Here is a 19474-nt window from a genome sequence, read left to right as displayed (position 1 = left end):
CAAAATGCAAAGAGAGTGGCATTTGTATAGATAACGGCGTTGACTGGCACAATTATTATTATTAAACTTGTAAAGTTGAAATTGTGAAATAATGAAAATCATGGAATTTCATATAACGTACAGTCGTACATGATGTGTGTAGGCTCTAAATACGATTTGTTTTAAGGAAACCTAGTGTAATATGGGATACCTGATGATTATATTAAAAGTAAACCAGAGTATTTTTTTCAGTCCGTTTGTGGTGTGTATCAAAACGTGATTTGCACGTACCTTGTTCTAACCATTTGAAAGTTAAGAGTATGCATGACGTTTCTGATGGGCGTCTGATTTATTTTGTTTGAGAAAAAAACAAAACGAAAACCTCGTGGCTACATTGCGTGATTATGTAATGTAAACGTTGTTAAGATCCGTGGATGGAGAGAAAAGAGACCAAAAGAAACCAACCGTATGATCTTAACCGACTTTTTAGTCTTTATTGCTCGAGTCTTCTCCCGCTTTTGGGCATTATAAGGAAGCCAAACGCTTACTACATCCTTCAGAGATGGTTTTAATAGAGCAGGAAGTGGGAGGCATTTTGTATGTAGTGCCTATTTATACGTTTTCATGAAATAAAAAATCAAAACGTTCATATAAACCTGCCCGCCATGGCCATGTGGGTAAAGGTGTTCAACCTGTAATCCGATGGTTGCGGGTTTGAATCCCCGCACCAAACATGCTCGCTCTTTCAACCGTGGGGGTGTTATAATATGACAGTCAATCCCTTTTTGTTGGTAAGAGTTGCCCAAGAGTTGCGATGGGTGGTGATGACTAGCTGCATTCCCTCTAGTCTTACACTGCAAAACTAGGGAGGGCTAGCGCAGACAGCCCTAGAGTAGCTTTGCGCGAAATTCAAAACCCCAAACCGCTAATGTAAAACAGTACGATGGGGGTTTAAATAATGCTTGGTTTTAGATCTTTTTTTTTTTCTGTAAGCCTGTTTTTGTATATGTTATATATATAAAAATAAAGTCCGTATTCTCTCTTCACGCATCATTGACCTCTCTTGACCCAGTGTATATGATTTAATTGATCTGGTTTGTCTCCATGCAAGTTATTAGTTTCCGGATATTAAATTACCGACCTTATTGCTGTTTTGTATTCTGATTTTATCATCAACACAGTTTACACACATGATATATATTTAACATTTTAAGTGTTTTGAATAGAATGTATCACTTAGAAAAAATCATATCAAGTATTCTGTTGTATAGTATTATGTGATTTACAAACAGTGTTTTAGTAAATCAGGAAAGTAATGTGAATAGACAATACGTTTGTATCAGAACTGTTGGTATGGGTATAAACACTTACTAATAAAGCAGAGAACAACATTTCGACCTTCCTAGGTTATCTTCGGATACATTTTTACTTCAAGTGGGTATCTCGTCAACACATCTCATAATAAATTTTGTAAAACACTTGAAACCGCTGAATTTCTGCAAAGGAAAAGAAAACTTTTAATGCGAACGTAGGAGCTGCTAGTTGATTTTGGTTGACTAAAACAAAACTCTTTAGCAAGTAAGTCGAGTTCGTACTGTGAGATCTAGTGTGTTACATCCACACGATATGTGTATTTATGGAACCTTGGTATAAACGATTTGCCAATCGCTTGCCTTTTAAGTTGTTCGAACATAACGTAAATCATCGCTAGAATTTCTTTCCAGATTAGTTGTAAGAGGCATACGCATGCGTAAACCAGCGATATGTAGGAGAGCGGATATTGTTGGTGAGCTGTCACATGGTTGCAATTACGTTTAGTTCTTGCGAATATGTTTTGTGAACTGTATAATATGTAGATATGACTTAAACTGCTGGATGCCGAAGTGCCTTGTATGCATGTATATTTAGCTAAGATATTCTTAATTCAATATATATGTTTACATTTTATAACAATTTTAGTTTTGTATCTCAGAACAGCTGGTTCGTGTATCATACAAGCTTTATTAAAATACAGATGAAAGAACAATGTTTCGACTTTCTTAGGTAAAATTCAGGTTGTCAAAGAGAGTTTACCTGACCATCATTGCCAGGCATGTCTCAGTAACGAGAAGTATAAATAGATTTACAGGATTGTAGGGGAGGCGCAGTATATATTAGGTTATTAATTAGTATAGGTATAATGGTGTTCCCTTTATATTGGGTGTAATTTTTTGGTTTTAGTTGTTGTACAAGTAGGTTTTCTTTGATTTTGCATTTGTTTATATTTGTTTCCCTACTTAATATCTGGGTGTTTTCTATGGTTATGTTGTGTTTATTTGATTTTGCAGTGTTCAAAAAACATGCGAAGGTTTTTTTTTGTTCTTTGAATCTGGTTTCTATTTTTTCCTTTTGGTCTCCAATATAGAAGTCATGGCAATTATCACATTGTATTTTATATAATAATTTTGGTGTTGTGTTTGTTAGTGTAGTTTTTTTACATAGTATAGACCTTAGTTTTGTACCTATTTTTGAATACATTTGATGTTCACTGGAATGTTGTGTTTTGTTATACGTTTCTTCCAAATGTTATTATTTTTTTGCTGTTATCGGGAACTTATTGTATGCAGCAGTATGAGGTTTTGTAGTTTGTTGTATCTTGGGATTTAAATATATATATATATGTGTGTGTGTGTGTGCAGTGTAATATTTTCCACGTTTTTTTGAGGAAATTTGTTGATGTTGATGAAGTTGTTTTATTTTGTTGATTTCATCATTAAATTTATTTGGTTAGCAGTTTTATGGCTGTTTTATTTGGTTTTGTTAGAATGTTGAGGTTTTGTTTTGTTTCATGTGCTGAGTGCCACGGAATGTATAATCCAGTATGAGTGATTTTTCTGTGGATTTCTGATACTAATTCATAACCTAACATGTATCTGCAATCCCATACAATCCCACATCTCGTTCCTAAGATGCACCCCAGCAATGGTCAGTTGCAAACTCTCTCTTGTTTAACCTGAACAAGACCTAAGAAGGTTGAAACGTTGTTCTCTACCTTATTTTAATAAAAGTTCTAATACCTGTACCAGCCGTCTTGAGATACATTTTAGTTTGTGGGTTTCTCATCATCACAAATAGGAGACGAATGTATTGTAGTGTAGTTCACATGCCCAATAGAAGGATTTCTTCCAATGGTCAATGAAGATGAGATGTGAGGAAAAAGTGCAAATAAGATAAAAGAAAGGAAAAAGGTGTCTAATAGGATAAGAAACCTGGAACAAATTTGGGAGGAAGAAAACAAAGGTAAATAAGTCAAAAAGGTCAAACCAAATTGGTGAGGGTAAAGGGAAAGATCCTGAACAGGGTAATACCGCTATGAGTAAAGAGTTAAGAAAGTGTACATGAGTGGACACAGAAGTCGATCTGGATCAGGCCAGGATGTACCATGGAAGCCATATAACAATGAAGTGTATGGAGTGGACATAGAAATGTATCTGGATCAGGACAGGATTAGACATGAGAAATAGGCAAAAAAAGGAGAAGGTAAGCATGGTATTAAAGTGTATGTGAAATGTCAAAGAGAAATAAATGAGACCTTCGATGTTCACAAGTTAAGAGAAGAAAATACATTTTAAGGGAATGGTGAAACATGAGGTAAGTAGTTCAAATAGAAGTGAGAAAATGGATGAGTGGAATGATGAATCCAGAAGGAACACATTAACACAACAAGGACATGGTATCAGTAAAAATGAAAGGTATGCAATGGGGCAACTCAATACTCCAAAAGCTAGGAAACCAAAGACCCCCAGTCAAAATGCCATGTGAGAAACTCTGCCACTTGAGCCACAGTCAGCAGGAGATATCCACGTGAAGGGCCAACTCTGAAACACTGTTTGTGCTGATACACCACGACTGAAGGACATACGGAATAAGCTAAAAGGAAAACAACTCGACAGGACAAAATCAGGCATGAAGATAAAGGACATGAACGGCTGGATGCAAAACTGGTAATTGAGGAAAACAAAGAAAAAAGGAAGAGAGACAAAAGAAAAAGTACTGGAGAGAAAAGCTGCAATTGTTGTAACTATGGAAACTAATGTTGAGCTGGCCCATAAGGAGTGATCAAAAGGGCTCAACATGGAGTAGTACAGATGAGAGAGATGACATGATGAAATAACTGGAAGGATGATAAACATAACGGACCTTGTGGGACAAATCCTTCCTGAAGGCATTAACAGCGAGAACCTAAGCCAAAAGAGAAATAACTTGTGTTGAAAGTATGTAGCAAATAAATCTACATGGAGATAGCCCTACAAACTTTAAAGCCACTGAAAAAACAAGACCACTCCCATCAGGTATATTTGATGAGAGTGGAAAAGACAATTTGCTATGAGATTAAAAGTACCTGGAATGTGGTGCAGGTGGAACCAATATAGTAGATACAATGTTTGAAAACAGAGAGATCTCAACTGGTTTCCACCTAGGTGATTGATAAGTGCTAGTACAGTAGAATCATTGAATGAATCATCCCCAGAAAATGTCTGGCAAAAGGAAGGAAGTGATTCAAACCCAAATGTATCATGAAAAGCTTGAGGACATTGACATGAAAAGACCTTCTGGTTACAAATCAATGACTCAAAGCCTTAAGGTGATTGACCCATGCATCCTCAGCCCTGAAAGTATACATCTTGAAAAGTTATAAATCCAGACAAGGAAGGATGCCCACTGATGTATGGGCATTATCAAACCACCACTGCAGATCATATCTCAGGGTAGAATGAAGAGTAGTGGAAGATGACAAGCAAGGTTCACTGACAATGAAGAGCCCATTGAAGAGATCACATGTGCACAACCAATGGGGACCAGTGACTTCAATGACAACCACAATCTCAAAAGCAATAGATCTTTACAAACAGAAAGTGAGGATGCTGAGAGTGTGTGGAAAATTATCAGTTCCATGGAACAAAGTCATAGAGGAGAAAGTTGGATTCGAATGAGATGAGATAAAAAACAGGTAGGGCTTGGGAATGGGAGAGATGGTCACAGCTGCTATACTACATTTCAGTTGAAACAAAGAGGCAATGATGTTGGAAAGGGTAGACTGTTGTTTACTACATTGATGGACTTGAGATTCCACAAACTCAGGGATTGTGTTAAAGATGTATTATTGGAAAAATGAGACCATACATAAATCCCAAAGAAGATGGTAAATGGATGCAAGTTAAAGTCTCATCCCAACAAAGAAGGTCCCAACAACAGAGAAGTCATGTATATAAATTGACAATGAGCCAATGTGGAGAAAAAAAAAGGAGTAAAGATGTCCCCAAGATTTTGGTGGTGGGCTTGAGAGAGGTAGAACAATACTGCAGAAGAGTAAGATAACAGTGGGAGAATTGAGCATTGGTTAAATTTACAGGAGATGTGGGTTCCACATCTCAAACAGGCAAAAAAAAACTAACAACTGCTGGTCCAGAAAGGACAGTCAGCAAAATAACCTTCCAAAGTAAACTGATCCAAAGCCTGTGAGAATAAAAGGCATGATAATTCTGTCACTTAACTGTGAATCAAGTTAGTCACTTTGTAACCGAAAATTGAAAATGCCCACATGAGGTCTAACTGACTCCTCAGATGGGGCACAGGAAAATAAGGAGGTGGAAATAGGTGATCGAAGTTCTTGTCTTCTTGACAAGGCTTACTTGGAAGAAAGTGTGATGTGTTCTGGACAGAAAGGTCGACTCCTGTAACGTTCAGTCCATTGCAAGGTTGACTGCACCTGAGGCCCCTGACAGAGCATTAGTCACCTGTCTGGTGTCGAAAGTGGTAACATAAACTTTGGAATTCATAATGAGGTAAAGTCAACCAATAATAAAAAAATATTAAAAAAAACAATGGACAGTAATGAACTGGGATTAAAGAGAAATGTGAAACTTTAAACAAACAAAACAAGAACACGTGTCACTCGTGTCCTCCTCCTACTGGTGGTGGAGTATACAGACACAACAACATTGGTGGTTAGCTACATGTCCCAACATTCAACATTTTGAAAGTCAAGGTACATTCTCAACAACTATGTCCAATGTACTCATTGAATAAACAGTTTGGCAGGAATATTTAATTAATTCTCATATTCTGTAATTAATTAAATTATGAAATGGAAACATATGCTTGAAAGACTGATTTGTTTTTATTGAGAATAAAGAATTTTATTTCACTATAAGTCATTGTTCTTTCTTCTAAATATCACTGATTTAAGTAAACACATTACCACGAAGATTCTCAGCATGGTGAGAATTGCTGACTGTCTCCTTCAGCTTGATGGCATGGAGGCATAGTTGACACTGCTATCAGGAATCCACGTCCACTTGCTTGTGATTGGGTTGTAACGCATGCCATGTATCAACTGAACACCGACAGTTCTCTAGTAAAGAGACCATCAAAAATAAGTATTATACAATTAACATTACATCAGAACAACAGATTTTATATGGTATCACTTTAAACTATTCCTGGTAAAAAGCAGACCATAACAAATATACAGTTATAAAATTGTTTAAAATGTCATAACAATAGTGATCTTACTTGACAACAGTTTCTTACTTAACTCTAGTTGTTCTTGCAGATCTGCTGGTGGAACAAACTTGCTCCATTCATGTGTTCCTTTTGGAACTATCCTCAAACCCCATTCAGCAATGCAAATGGCTAAAACATATGACAACCATGTCCTGTTGACAGTCGTAAGAAACAAAGAACCTCCCTTCTGAAACCATACAACAGTAAATCAATAACTCAAACACTGTGCTCGACTAAAGTAAGCAGTAATACACACAGTACAGAACAACAAGCAACTTCAGTTTACTAACCCTGGTTACATATAGAAGTTCATACTTCTGTAAAGACCAATCCCTGACTTAACCTACAGTTGCCTATACCTGTCCAGAGTCTTGGACAGTATATATAATGTTGTAGAGACAAACCTCTAACTTAACCTACAGCTCCCTATACCTGTCCAAAGTCCTGAACTGTGTATATAATGTTGTAGAGACCAACCCCTGACTTAACCTACAGCTGCCTATACCTGTCCAAGTCCTGGACTGTACATATAATGTTGTAGAGACCAACCCCTGACTTAACCTACAGATGTCTATACCTGTCCCAAGTCCTGGACTGTACATATAATGTTGTAGAGACCAACCCCTGACTTAACCTACAGCTGTCTATACCTGTCCAAAGTCCTGAACTGTATATATAATGTTGTAGAGACCAACCCCTGACTTAATCTACAGCTGCCTATACCTGTCCAAAGTCCTGAACTGTATATATATTGTTGTAGAGACCAACCCCTGACTTAACCTACAGCTGTCTATACCTGTCCAATGTCCTGGACTGTACATATAATGTTGTAGAGACCAACCCCTGACTTAACCTACAGCTGTCTATACCTGTCCCAAGTCCTGGACTGCAGATAGAAAGTTTTTAGGTATGATGTTGTATAATGTAATAAATCTACATATGTTTATACCTAACATAGGTCCTACCTGGGCTGTATATTTACCTCTTCTCTCTATTACTAAACATTTTCAACAGAGTACTAGACTTTTATACCCCTTCATTTCTGTTCTACTACAGCAGCATGTGCTGATCATGTGATTACTCTCTAATCATGTTGTACCACTTATATTAGCACAGATTGCTTCCTATACTACTGCACCACTATTCTCACTATGAAGAACTGGTAGATACAGGCCAGAAACTTCAGTTAGTAGGAAGGTTAGGAAGTACCTACAACAAATAAATTTTCAGTGTTAGAAATAGTTAACTTTGAAAACAGATCTACCTCTTCTTATCCAAAGTCAGAATCCCACACTACAAAAGCAAAGGGGCAAACATAATAAAACAAGTAAAGAACCAGCAAGATAAAATGGGTGTGGTACAGTTGTAAAAAAAAGCACACCTCTGTGGTGTAACAGTAATTCCCAAAAATGTATGCTTTTTGTCTAGTAACAAACAATAAACACATGGGGCTGAACTTAATAGACAGGCACAATGTTATGTAATAGAGATTCTACCTATGGACAACAGGTAGTATGTAAAGTGTCCACATGTGTAACAAACATGAGCATGTGATGCACTTGGTCAGATTTGAAGTTAGGGCTAAAGGATCTTAAATGTATGTGAATAGGCAAGACATAGCCCATAGGAGCAAACACATTCCAGGGGAAGCAACTTAGGATACATTACATTATGTCAAGTGTGGTCCACTTGACTAGTAGTAAAGAAACAGGAACTTAGAAACAAAAACAAAGGAACCAACCAATCTCTAAATACGAGTTTTAACTAAATTAACCTCGATGGTGAAAGAAGTACAATATCTAATCTACCCAACGCATGAATAACTGAAACTATAAATTGCAGAAATTAGTCCCTCCACACAAAGCCAATAAACATAGGTATAACTATAAATAGTGATAAATAGAAGCTGAAAAACTTACAAGTTTCCTGGGAAATGAATGATATCTATCACCGTAGATTACTTGGAGGTGCAGTAACAGGCGGAAAGTGCTGCAGAAAGAATTTCTACACAATAGTTACATCCATCTTTACAAAATTTATAAGGTGAAATGAAACACTGTCAGCAGAACATATGACATGAATTAAATCATTCACAAGTTTGTTTGTTTTAATGATCACCAAAACTGTAGAAAATGTTAACAAAAACAATAATAACTGTATTTCTACAGATACAAAAGGTGAACAATAATGTTTTCATTTATTTACTGACAGAATTTCATTATATTTAAAACATAGGCAGCACAACTAAAGCACTAATTCCTAGCCATTTGCCACATGTAGCAAGTGGTGATAATGTTGAACACAATGGAACTCAACCCTGGACTTCTCCAGCAGACATCGATGACTCTGAGATCTGGGAACTTGTGTAATAATCATTGTCTACTAATGTGGAAATTTCTTCATCTGCCATATTAAATATCAAATTAATACAAACAAAGTAGAATCAGAAAAAGAAACATTTCTAAAACTAAAAAGAAACAAATAATTGAAATCAAATATAATAAATCAAAATTTGAAACTGATCTAAAGTAGAGTTCAAGCACAATCAATATCTTTTAGTAACATGAAAAGATGTTAAAACATGTCTATACACTATAGAATAAAATGTCAATAGATAATCTGATGAGCAAGGTACAATGATAGAGGAAGCTGTATGTACAAATAAAGAGGCACAAAATGAAAACTTATGCCCTGTTGAAAAGTGTTAGCAATACTGAAAAGGCAAATCAAGGTAGAGATAGCTTTTTAAGACAAGAGATAGTACTTACAGACAATGACAGAAGTCCTCTACTGTATGAAGTGGTTAGGTACAATATTTTAAAGTTTAATAAAGAGCAACTGCTGACTATAAACACAGTTGTCTTAATCTGACACACTGTGTACTTACTGTGTAGATTTAAAATCATTAAATATAATATTTTATAGTGTAGTAAAGACCAATTACTGATTATAAACACGTCTGTCTTAATCTGACACACTGTCTGTGGACTGTGTAGATTTAGAAAGTTTCATACAATATTATATAGAAAAACAAACCTTGACTAAATCTACAGCTGAACTAATAAAAAATTCCACGTTGTCAACATGTTCAACCACTTCACTTGCTACTACTGCATCATAATAAGATGGCTGATTTCGAACCTGTTCTTCCACACTAGACACCAAGTAAGTAATCTGACCACTAATCTGAGGATCTTGAGCACAGTGTTGCTTAGCAACTTCAATATTCTCTACAACTGGATCAATTCCCGTGACATTTGCACCTAGTCTTGCTAAGGGCTAACAAGAATCAGGAGAAACAATGTTTGATATAAAATAGTCTCTTTGAGTAAACATTCTTGGAAAATTGAGGTTATACCACAGACAAAAAATATCCAATGTAATCTCATTTTACTCTAAATATATATACAAAATGGTTTCAACTAGCACATGACTAACTGCACACCTACAATATCTACACTCTTTGTTGGCAGATCTTTTATAACAAAAGCAAATTCACTTTCAATATCATCACAAATAAGATATGCTCTAAACACATGTTTTTTGGAACAATTACATCAGTTTTAATAATGTTTGCAATAACTGTTATAACCTAATTAATAAAAAATTTTCATTTGGAAAATTTTGTTTTAAAAATAAATACATATTTTAATTTGATTTAAAATTTTGAAGCCATTTTTTTCTCAAACCAAATTGAAATATATTTCTGGTCATTAATGGTACAAAATTAAGTTTAACTTGAAACAATTTTATACTCGGTGAGACAAAACAACAGGACTAACATATGCACATTAATAAAGTAACTTAACACTTGACTGAAATACTGCTCTACACCTTATCATGATATCTAAAGGTCCTTCTTGATTAAAGTGGTATTGTTTATTGTTTTTGAAAGTTCCTTTGTTTTTGCCTTGACTCCTAATCTGAGGGTCACAAATTTGAATCTCTGTCACACCAAACATGCTTGCCCTTGCAGCAATGTGGGTGTTACAGTGTGATGGTAAATACCACTATTCTTTGGTAAAAGATTAGCCCAAGAGTTGGCAGTGGATTGTGATGACCAGCTGCCTTCCCTCTAGTCTTACACTGCTAAAATAGGGATAGCTAATAACATAGGCCTTGTGTAGCTTTGTGCAAAACCAAAACAAACCAAACAAACCTTTATTTTTGGACAAAACATCCACTTACAACTGAAATTAAAGCAGTATTTTTACTGATTTTGAAGTTTCTCTGCTTTGAAATAAAACATATCTACAACTCAAACTCAAGCCAGTTAAATTTCCATAGAAATTTCATTTTTTTTTCAATCACAACTTCTTTTAAACTAAGTATTTTAAAGTGACAACTACTTCCCCCCCCCATTCTCTCTTGGGTTATCTTTTGTATTCATGTCTCAAAGGAAAAAAATCAAATAGATTCCGGTCTCACCTCACACAGTAGTCCACCTCCACAACCGATATCCAATATTTTCAAACCATCTAAAGGCCTTGGTCCCAGTGTAGCTTCTGAAGAGGCAATACTTGTGCGTTTCAATCCATCTCTAATGAGTGAAATGCGTAACGAGTTCATACGTCGGAGTACAGCAAAATCTCCTCGTGAATCCCACCACTTCTGTGATAATGATCTGAACTTATGAAGCTCTTCTGGATTTATGGTGCTTTTCATCTGTCTTGTATAACTGGTTGTACTCAACTTCCTGAAACACAGAGCACAAGCTTCATTGGAAATCTCAATCACAGATACTCTCCGACAAGAGAGCGGGTCCAAACCTTCAGTCTTATTCAATAAAAACAAACTAGACTTATTCTGAGACAGGAGTCTCATTTTATACATTAATATAAAGTTGCTAATCTTAATCATTAAAACCAAATTGTCTTTCAATAACAAACACACGTAATAACCTTGCCATCCGGCAGCACCGACACACAACAGTCAGTATACTTTTGTGTCTTTCAATAACAAACACACTTACTAACCTTGCCATCCGGCAGCACCGACTCACAACAGTCAGTATACTTCTGGCACTTGTTTGAAGAAACTTCATCTGCATATCTTTAAGTTAGAAAAAATTTATTTGACTAATTGCACATTTTTTACATTTTACTTTCAGATTAATCTGAAAAAATATAAACTGACAAATAAAAAAAAAAGATACCCATTACATAACAAATTAAAGTCATCATCTTTAACTCTTAAAATATAACTACAGAAGAACATCTACTACACATTAGAAACATTACTGGATAACTATTGAAATTTAAATCAATTAATCCTTTCGCTATGGCTTGGTAAAAAATACACGAGTTTGTCCTTTAAACTTGCACATTTAGTATTTCTACTATACCTTTTGATACAACAAGTGTATCTTCACTAAACTTGGCAGACTTTTAGTGAAGATTACAAATATGTGATATACAAAAATCATATTTTTTAAATGAAATATTTTTACTTAAGATTCTTGTGAAAATAGTTTGTTTCATTACCAGTCTAAGTGTAAAGTGATTTCATCTGTGAAAATAGTTTGTTTCATTACCAGTCTAAGTGTAAAGTCATTTCATCTTATAATTAAAAAAATAAACTATTCTTAGTCCTCAAAATATCAAACATTATTTGTGTTATCTGTAAAATTTGATCAATACATTTCAAATGTTTGTTTTCAGTAAGACATTATATTTTATTTTCTATACTAATTATGTGGAGTCTCCCACTTGACTGACCTCACATAGTTAGTGTAGAAAATAAAATATGAATTATGTTTTTTTCATGCTAGAAAGACTACATATTATAACAACCAAATAAAAATACTTAGTGTAAGTAGCTTCAGTCTCATAATGCTATATATGTATTATTATTATTATGATATTGACCTGCCAGTCATGCCTACCTAACATTACACAACTTGGATTGATGCAATGCATGTGACATCAGGTCACCTATCCAGTAATTTTTGAAACTGACCTTCAGTCTTCCCTGTCTTGGCTGTGCTTTAGTGGACTAGTATTTGGTAATATACAGTCACATTTCAATTATTATACATTACATATATATGTATAGATTATTAGTGCTAAGAAATAAATTATTAAACTTATTTTTCTTAAAATATACAAGAGTAAAGCAAACAATTCTCTTCTCACTACAAGCTTTGTACATGGTTGTTGCTGGACATTGGCTGCTAAACCTTTTAAAATGTTGCACATGGAGGATATCAAACAAATTATTTTAAGTTTTTTTATACTTGTACAATTGAATAACCAAAAAATCATAAATAACTACAGTAATACTGTGGAATTCCACAACAATGTATTAAGTTTAGTAACTAAGATTTATTTAGATTTTTAAAGAAATAAAACTTCGAGCAGACTAATGATACAACCTGTCTTATTGATATCTTGGATTGAAAGAACGTGGTAGTCTTTTCACAGATTAAAATGACCTGAGAAAACCATTCTTGGAATATTCTAAACTATTGATTGGCTATTCTCTTGTCATATACTTTAGTATGAGTAAATAAGCTGTTTCCAAAAATGTTATAGTTACTGATTTACGTATTCATGTTCCACAATTACTAATCTCACAAATTATTTATTATGTATATAATAGTTTTTATGTTCTTAAATTGTCGAAGGATTATCAGCTAATGTTTTCAAGTGAAATTTCTCTGTTGTTCTTGATGAAATTTGTTACTGATTTATGTATTCATGTTCTAGAGTTACTACTCCCACAAATTATTTATTTATGTATTTATTCTTTTTGTTTTAATTCCAGGGTGCAACACAGCTCCAGCATCTGGTAGTAGACCAACATACTACTTATGAACACAACACTAGTATTAGTGACTTCCAAGATTGTCTGGCAGAAGTGTTGAGAGAAAATTTAAAAAACAAACTAGCCAAAAATGTAAAATTCAGCATCATTATTGATGAAAGTACAGACATTTCAGTAAACCAGAACCTTGTCAGCTACATCCGTGTATTAGAGATGGATCAGTTCGGTACAGTAACACCACAGACCTATTTCCTTGGAATCTGTGAACTTTACAAAGCTAATGCTGAGAACATTTTTACAAAAGTCATTAGTATGTTATCAGAGAAGGGTATTGAAGTGAAAAAATTGTGTAGTGTCAGCTCTGATGATGCTGCTGTGATGGTTGGGTCAAAGTCTGGGGTTGTTACTAGACTAAAGCAATTTGTACCAGGTGTCCTAGCCACACACTGTATCGCACACAGGCTAGCTTTGAGTTGTGCCACAGGAGCTGACAGCATACCATATCTTGTCAAGTACCAGGATATTATGAATTCCATCTTTAAGTTTTTTTTAAGTACTCGCCAAAAAATATGGCAACTTTGACTGCAGTGCAGAGCATTATCAATGCAGAAGAAAAGAGGTTTAAAGAGATCTTTCACACCATGTGGTTACGTTTTGAAGGTGCAGTAAATGCACTGCTTTCCAACTATTCCAGCTTTGTGTCTGTATTTATGGAATAGACCTCTGGTAAAGCTCTTAGCTTGTATAAACCCATCACTTCATTCAAATTTCTGTATGTGTCACATTACTTGGCTGATTGTTTGAAGCCATTAGCCATTTTGTCAAAAACATTTCAGAGGAAAAATCTTCACCCACTGCTTGCTTCAACTACTGAGTGTCTGGAGGAAATGAAACAAAACAAATCTGGTGAAATGCTGTCCAAATTTCTGAACGAGGTGCCAGCTGAGCCCCAGTTAGATTCAGATGGACTGTACACTTTTCAGTTTGGGGGGCATACCATAAGAGACAGTGCAGTTCAAAGGTCTGAGGCAAAAAACATATGTGATAAGCTCACAAAAAATATGATAAGAAGTCTGAATGACAGGTTTTCAGATAATGATGATGCAGCTATTTTGACTTCCCTCACAAATTTCTTCAACTCACTGCTCAAAGACACAGACATTTCAGCAGACATTGACACAATCAATGATTATTTGTCAACCTTTGGCCACGAGGCAACAAAACAAGAATTGAAATCATTTTCAAAATTTACTAGATCTACTTTTGAAAGTGAAAGCAAGTCTGTAAAAGACATTAAAAGTTTCTACAGTAAAATACAGAGTCTTTTCCTGCAAGTGCAGAACTGACAGAGAGACTACTAGTAGCTCCAGTTTCAACAGCTGATTGTGAGAGGTTTTAGTAAGCAGAATTTGATAAAAGCGTGTCTGAGAAATTCAATGAGTACTAGAAACCTGGAAAATATCATGTGTCTGTCAATAGATGGTCCAAACACTGGAAATTTTGATTTTAAACGTGCCTTTAAGATCTGGAGAACAAAAAAGAACAGACATATTCTAATGTAATCATTGAAACAAAGGCACCAGTTATAACTGTAAATGAGTTGTAAGGCACAACAAAATGACATGCTTCAAGGCATGTATATATTTTTTCATTTTGTCATGAATTTGTGTTCAGATTTTCAGCATGAATGTTACTAAAACTTGTCAAGTTTAGTTTGGTGATGATATATATTTTATTAAGAGAGAAATTAGAGAAAAACTTCTCCCTGGTTTGCAAGTCTAGAGTGACCCCTGTTTAGCAGCATGTAATAACAGTTACTTTTAATTTAGTGACTCGTCTTCCCATGTCCTTATTGTAATGATTTGTGTGTGAAAAACATTGAACTTTGTGACTGTGAAACTGTTGTTTTATAATAAATTTGATAAATGATAAAACCATTGAAATAAAATGTATGATAAGAACTTAGTTGTCATTTATTCTTTAACTGTCTTATCATATGTGACTGGCTGGAGGGTTGGATATGGATCAAACCTGGCTAAAATTGGCTACCAAAAAAATCATTTGGCTAATAGCCTGGATACAGAAAAATTTAGTCCAGGGTAAGCCCTGAATATGTGTTGGTTACTGACGAGACTTTGTTACATGGTCCAGGATTATTAGACATTTCCTGCTGGAACTCATCGTCCCAACAGCTCAGCTTGTGAAGCAACAGTCTCAGAGCAGTAATGTAAGATACAAGTCTTTGATACTAGATTTCTGTTAGTATAGGTATTATTTCTACCAAAATTAACTGTTACAATATTATACGTGTTATGATGTTAAGAATGAGATAATGCATCAGGTTCTTTGACACATTTCATCAAGGACACCAACAGCATCAGTAATGTGGTAAGATTGTGAATAATAAAACAGATTTACAGGGACTTGGAATATTTGATGCTTTCTACTCTCACTGTAAATAACGTTATTGGCTATTTTATTTGATGGGGAAACTTTGGATAGTGTTTATGGGGACAAGGGGTCTGATAATAGTTAATACATATGAGGACAAGTTAGAGAATAAGGGTATTTTATAGTTAGCAGTAATCAAATACACACATTTAAATGTTCTGTAGTACATATATTAAGTACAACCGAAAGATGTCATTCATTTTAAACTAGGTAATGGTTAGACCTCATTAGAATTCATTGTTCAATTTTGATCACCTTGTTACAGAAAAGTATTCATGTGTTGGAAAAGGTTCAGGGAGCATTATGGTATGTCAGATTTTTGAAGGGTTGTGTTCATATGGAGATTAGAAAATAAACATTTTGGCAAAACAAGAAGAAGGACTTTAGTGTCACTCTTCAGGTTCTAAAGATTTTTGAAATTTAAGTACAGTCGACATTGCCATAGCAAAGACACTACGTAAACAGTATGACAAATATATGAAACTTCAAGAAATGAGAACATTACGAGAAAAAAACAGCTCGTTAAGACGCAGCTTCTTTTTTTCTAATATTATAATACTGAAACACTTATCATGTAGTCATGATTTCGATTATCTTATTTACTACTACTAGCAGCAAGTCAGTAACAGAGATAGTTAAATTCAAGTCTGTAATAGAATATGACCTATCTCTTAGGAGATGAAACTAGTCTAGCATTTCAGAACCCATTGTGGTGTACATTGTACGATAACTGAATAATAAATATACGTATTATATATAACAAATCAATACAAGGTAGCGAACTTTTTATACCTTTTAAACATAAAACTTGAATAACAGAAATACTAAAACCAAGATATAAAAATACACAACATAACAAACTAGTAAATCGCTTTTAAATAATTAAATCCAAACTTACAACATAAAAGAAACAAGTTTAAGAAATAAATATTAAGGTTGAAATTCTTAATCCCAAACAAACCAATAACGACACATTAACATTATTTCGTTAATCAGTGCACCTCACCCCTTCTTATTTCTGTTAACGTCTCCTTATTACTGTCGATGTGCAATCTATATGTTGCTTCTATATTTTTTTTTCGCTTGCCACCTCTTGAGCGAGAATTATGCATAAAATAATACGCAGATTAGCGTGAAGCTCACCCGTTTAACAAATTGTAGTAACATTGAACTGAAATTTGCATTATTGAGTAAAAACATAAAGTCGATAAATGACATTTTAATCAAACTAAGTAATTTTTAAATGTTAAGTGTCATAAGGAAAACAACGAGTAATTTGAAATAAATAAAGTATGAAATAATATCAGAGTATTTATTTAATTGAGACTAATGAATATTATGGAAGAAACGAAAGGTGTGTTTTTTATTTAAATTTGTTTATGATTTTTCTTTGCTACAGCTTTATCCCTATTTAATATGCACTTTTAAAACTATTTAGATTATGTGTTAAACGTTTAAACGAAATTTGAAACTTTTACATCAGAGGCCCACTGTATAACATCGAAAAATGTATTCGACGAAATGTCATAATATTATTCGTATACTTAAATTAATTAAGGTTACTACGTGATGGAGTAAAACAGACTTAAAACCTCGTAGAAATATGTAATTATTTAATTCTCTAGAGGAGCTTCTCACTGACCAAAATATCTCCTTTCTCCATTTGTAGAGCCCTATCACAGTAAGCTCTCAGTGCACAATCCATGTAGCATGGCGCAACCTTAATTCAAAATCAACGTCGCAAGGAGACTACCAGCCAACAGCAAACACTTTTATGTTTTATTTCATTATTATGAGCTCTTGTATTCATATATACACACATACTTCCACACGTATATGTCTATATACATGTGTATATAGTATCACTCTGAGTCTTTCTGGGACATTCACCAGACTTACAGTGTAAAAATTAAATAAGAAAAGAGTTAATAAACATCCTTGTGGTAAGCCAAAATTAATGAGAACAGTACTCATCTCGGGGATCTTTGTGGCAAGCCAGCATTGAAGACAACAGTAATCAGCAGGAATATTTGCGACAAACAGGAGGTGATTTCAGTAATTTCAGATCTTGATTCCACAAATTTCAAGTGAAAGCACCTGGTATCCAGCATAGTCAGTATCCAACATGTGACAATTCTCAAAATTTCCAAAACTTTTAATTACGAAAATGCCAATAACACATTCTCAACTGTAGGGATCTTCAAGGTAAACAGAGAGTGCTGTAATTTCTGGCACGCACTATGGGTAAATGAGCCTGACTACCTTGACGTTGTGGATCTCTTTAGTTTTCTAAATACCGTATTTCCCAACGTCCAAGTCTCTATTTTTTGGCAAAATAAATCTCCAACATTTACCCTGCGTCTTCCAGGCCGAATATTACATTGCTCATTTACCTAAACCTAAGCCTAGAGTAAGCGTTTTGATGCTATAAACTTAAAGTAATCAATCCCCTCTATATGAGCCAGAATGAAATATATGTTACTTAGTATTAAATAACAAATAAATGCAAGTTGGCATACAAACTTTGTTACAGACATCACCAACCAGGATTACAACAATACAAATTTTCTAATACAAGTTTCAAACAGACTTTCTTAAAGACATCAGGATTACAACAATATTACAATTTTGTACTACAAGTTTACAAACAAACTTTCTCACAGACATGACTCACCAGGATTACAAGAATGATACGATTTCATAATAGAAGTTTACAAACCGACTTTCTCAGACACATATGTCATAAGGATTACAACAATACTATAATATTGTAATACAGGTTTACAAACACACTTTTTTACAGACATTCGTCATCAGGATTACAATAATACTATAATTATGTAATACAAATTAACGAACTTTCTTACAGACATCGCCCGGTGTCCGAATCGTAACCTGAGGGTCGCGGGTTCAAATCCCAGTTGCACCAAACATGCTCGCCCTTTCAGCCGTGGGGGCATTATAATGTAACAGTCAATCCCACTATTTTATGACCCCGCTAGTACAGCGGTAAGTCTACGGATTTACAACGTTAAAATCAGGGGTTCGATTCCCCTCGGTGGGCACAGCAAATAGCCCGATGTGGCTTCGCTATAAGAAAAACACACTTACAGACATCCCTCGTCAAAATTACAACAATGCTATAATTTTGTAATACAAATTTACAGTCAAACTTTTTTACAGACATTCGTCACCGCCCGGCATGGCCAGGTGGGTTAAGGCGGTCGACTCGTAATCTGAGGGTCGCGGGTTCGATTCCCCGTCGCACCAAACATGCTCGCCCTTTCAGCCGTGGGGGCGTTATAATAATAGTCCTTGTGTAGCTTTACGCGAAAATCAAAAACAAACATTCGTCGTCAGGATTACAAGAATACTATAATTTTGTAATACAAACTGACATTCGTCACCAGGATTACTACATTGTTAATTTTTATTTTATACAGGTTTAGAAACAGATTTTCTTACAGTCACCAGGATTACAACAGTTATAATTTTTTATACAAGTTGAGCTATATTTCCTATTATTTGTAATACAACTCTGAATTAAAGCTTAAATGTCTATATGTATCTACTATGACTTTGTGAACCTATGTTTTTTTAACAGAATGAATGAGCTGAGAAATGTTCTCCATTACTTCTATTACAGCTTTAAAATAATGTTTTCATTTACGTCTTTAACTATTGATGATTCAGTTTTAAACTCCTTTATTTAAAACAACATGGTACATTGAAA

At 34.6% G+C, this 19474-nt stretch overlaps 1 protein-coding gene across 7 annotated transcripts; it reads right to left on the bottom strand.

Moving 5' to 3' along the window:
* Positions 1-6120: 6120 nt before the first annotated feature.
* Positions 6121-17736, bottom strand: LOC143250440 (ubiquinone biosynthesis O-methyltransferase, mitochondrial-like). 7 transcript variants are annotated; one of them, XM_076500976.1, is made up of 6 exons: positions 17712-17736; positions 11502-11577; positions 10954-11221; positions 9562-9804; positions 6553-6712; positions 6121-6373 (listed from the first exon to the last, which is right to left on the bottom strand). In XM_076500976.1, the coding sequence occupies exons 1-6, from the start codon at positions 17713-17715 to the stop codon at positions 6300-6302; spliced, it is 825 nt and encodes a 274-aa protein (XP_076357091.1). In that variant the 5' UTR covers positions 17716-17736; the 3' UTR covers positions 6121-6299. The 7 variants fall into 7 exon arrangements, with proteins under 7 accessions (XP_076357091.1, XP_076357093.1, XP_076357089.1 ...); XM_076500978.1 differs by lacking the exon at positions 17712-17736 and adding an exon at positions 17384-17427; XM_076500974.1 differs by lacking the exon at positions 17712-17736 and adding an exon at positions 16748-16903 and having other exon boundaries at positions 6553-6709.
* Positions 17737-19474: the final 1738 nt, after the last annotated feature.

The sequence above is a fragment of the Tachypleus tridentatus genome, chromosome 5, assembly GCF_004210375.1.
Source record: "Tachypleus tridentatus isolate NWPU-2018 chromosome 5, ASM421037v1, whole genome shotgun sequence".
NCBI classification, from domain to species: domain Eukaryota; kingdom Metazoa; phylum Arthropoda; class Merostomata; order Xiphosura; family Limulidae; genus Tachypleus; species Tachypleus tridentatus.
Note: the sequence above shows the minus strand (reverse complement) of the source record. Positions and strands in the feature narration are given on the sequence as shown.

What these genes read in the sequence shown, in the direction of transcription:
- LOC143250440 (XM_076500973.1), bottom strand. Translation starts at nt 16,853, where the DNA reads ATGCATAATTCTCGCTCAAGAGGTGGCAAGCGAAAAAAAAATATAGAA. An exon ending in GTTAACAGAAATAAGAAGGG is followed by an intron (nt 11,578 to 16,747) that starts GTGAGGTGCACT and finishes TCTAACTTAAAG; the next exon opens with ATATGCAGATGAAGTTTCTT. An exon ending in CAGCTGTAGATTTAGTCAAG is followed by an intron (nt 6,713 to 9,561) that starts GTTTGTTTTTCT and finishes GTATGGTTTCAG; the next exon opens with AAGGGAGGTTCTTTGTTTCT.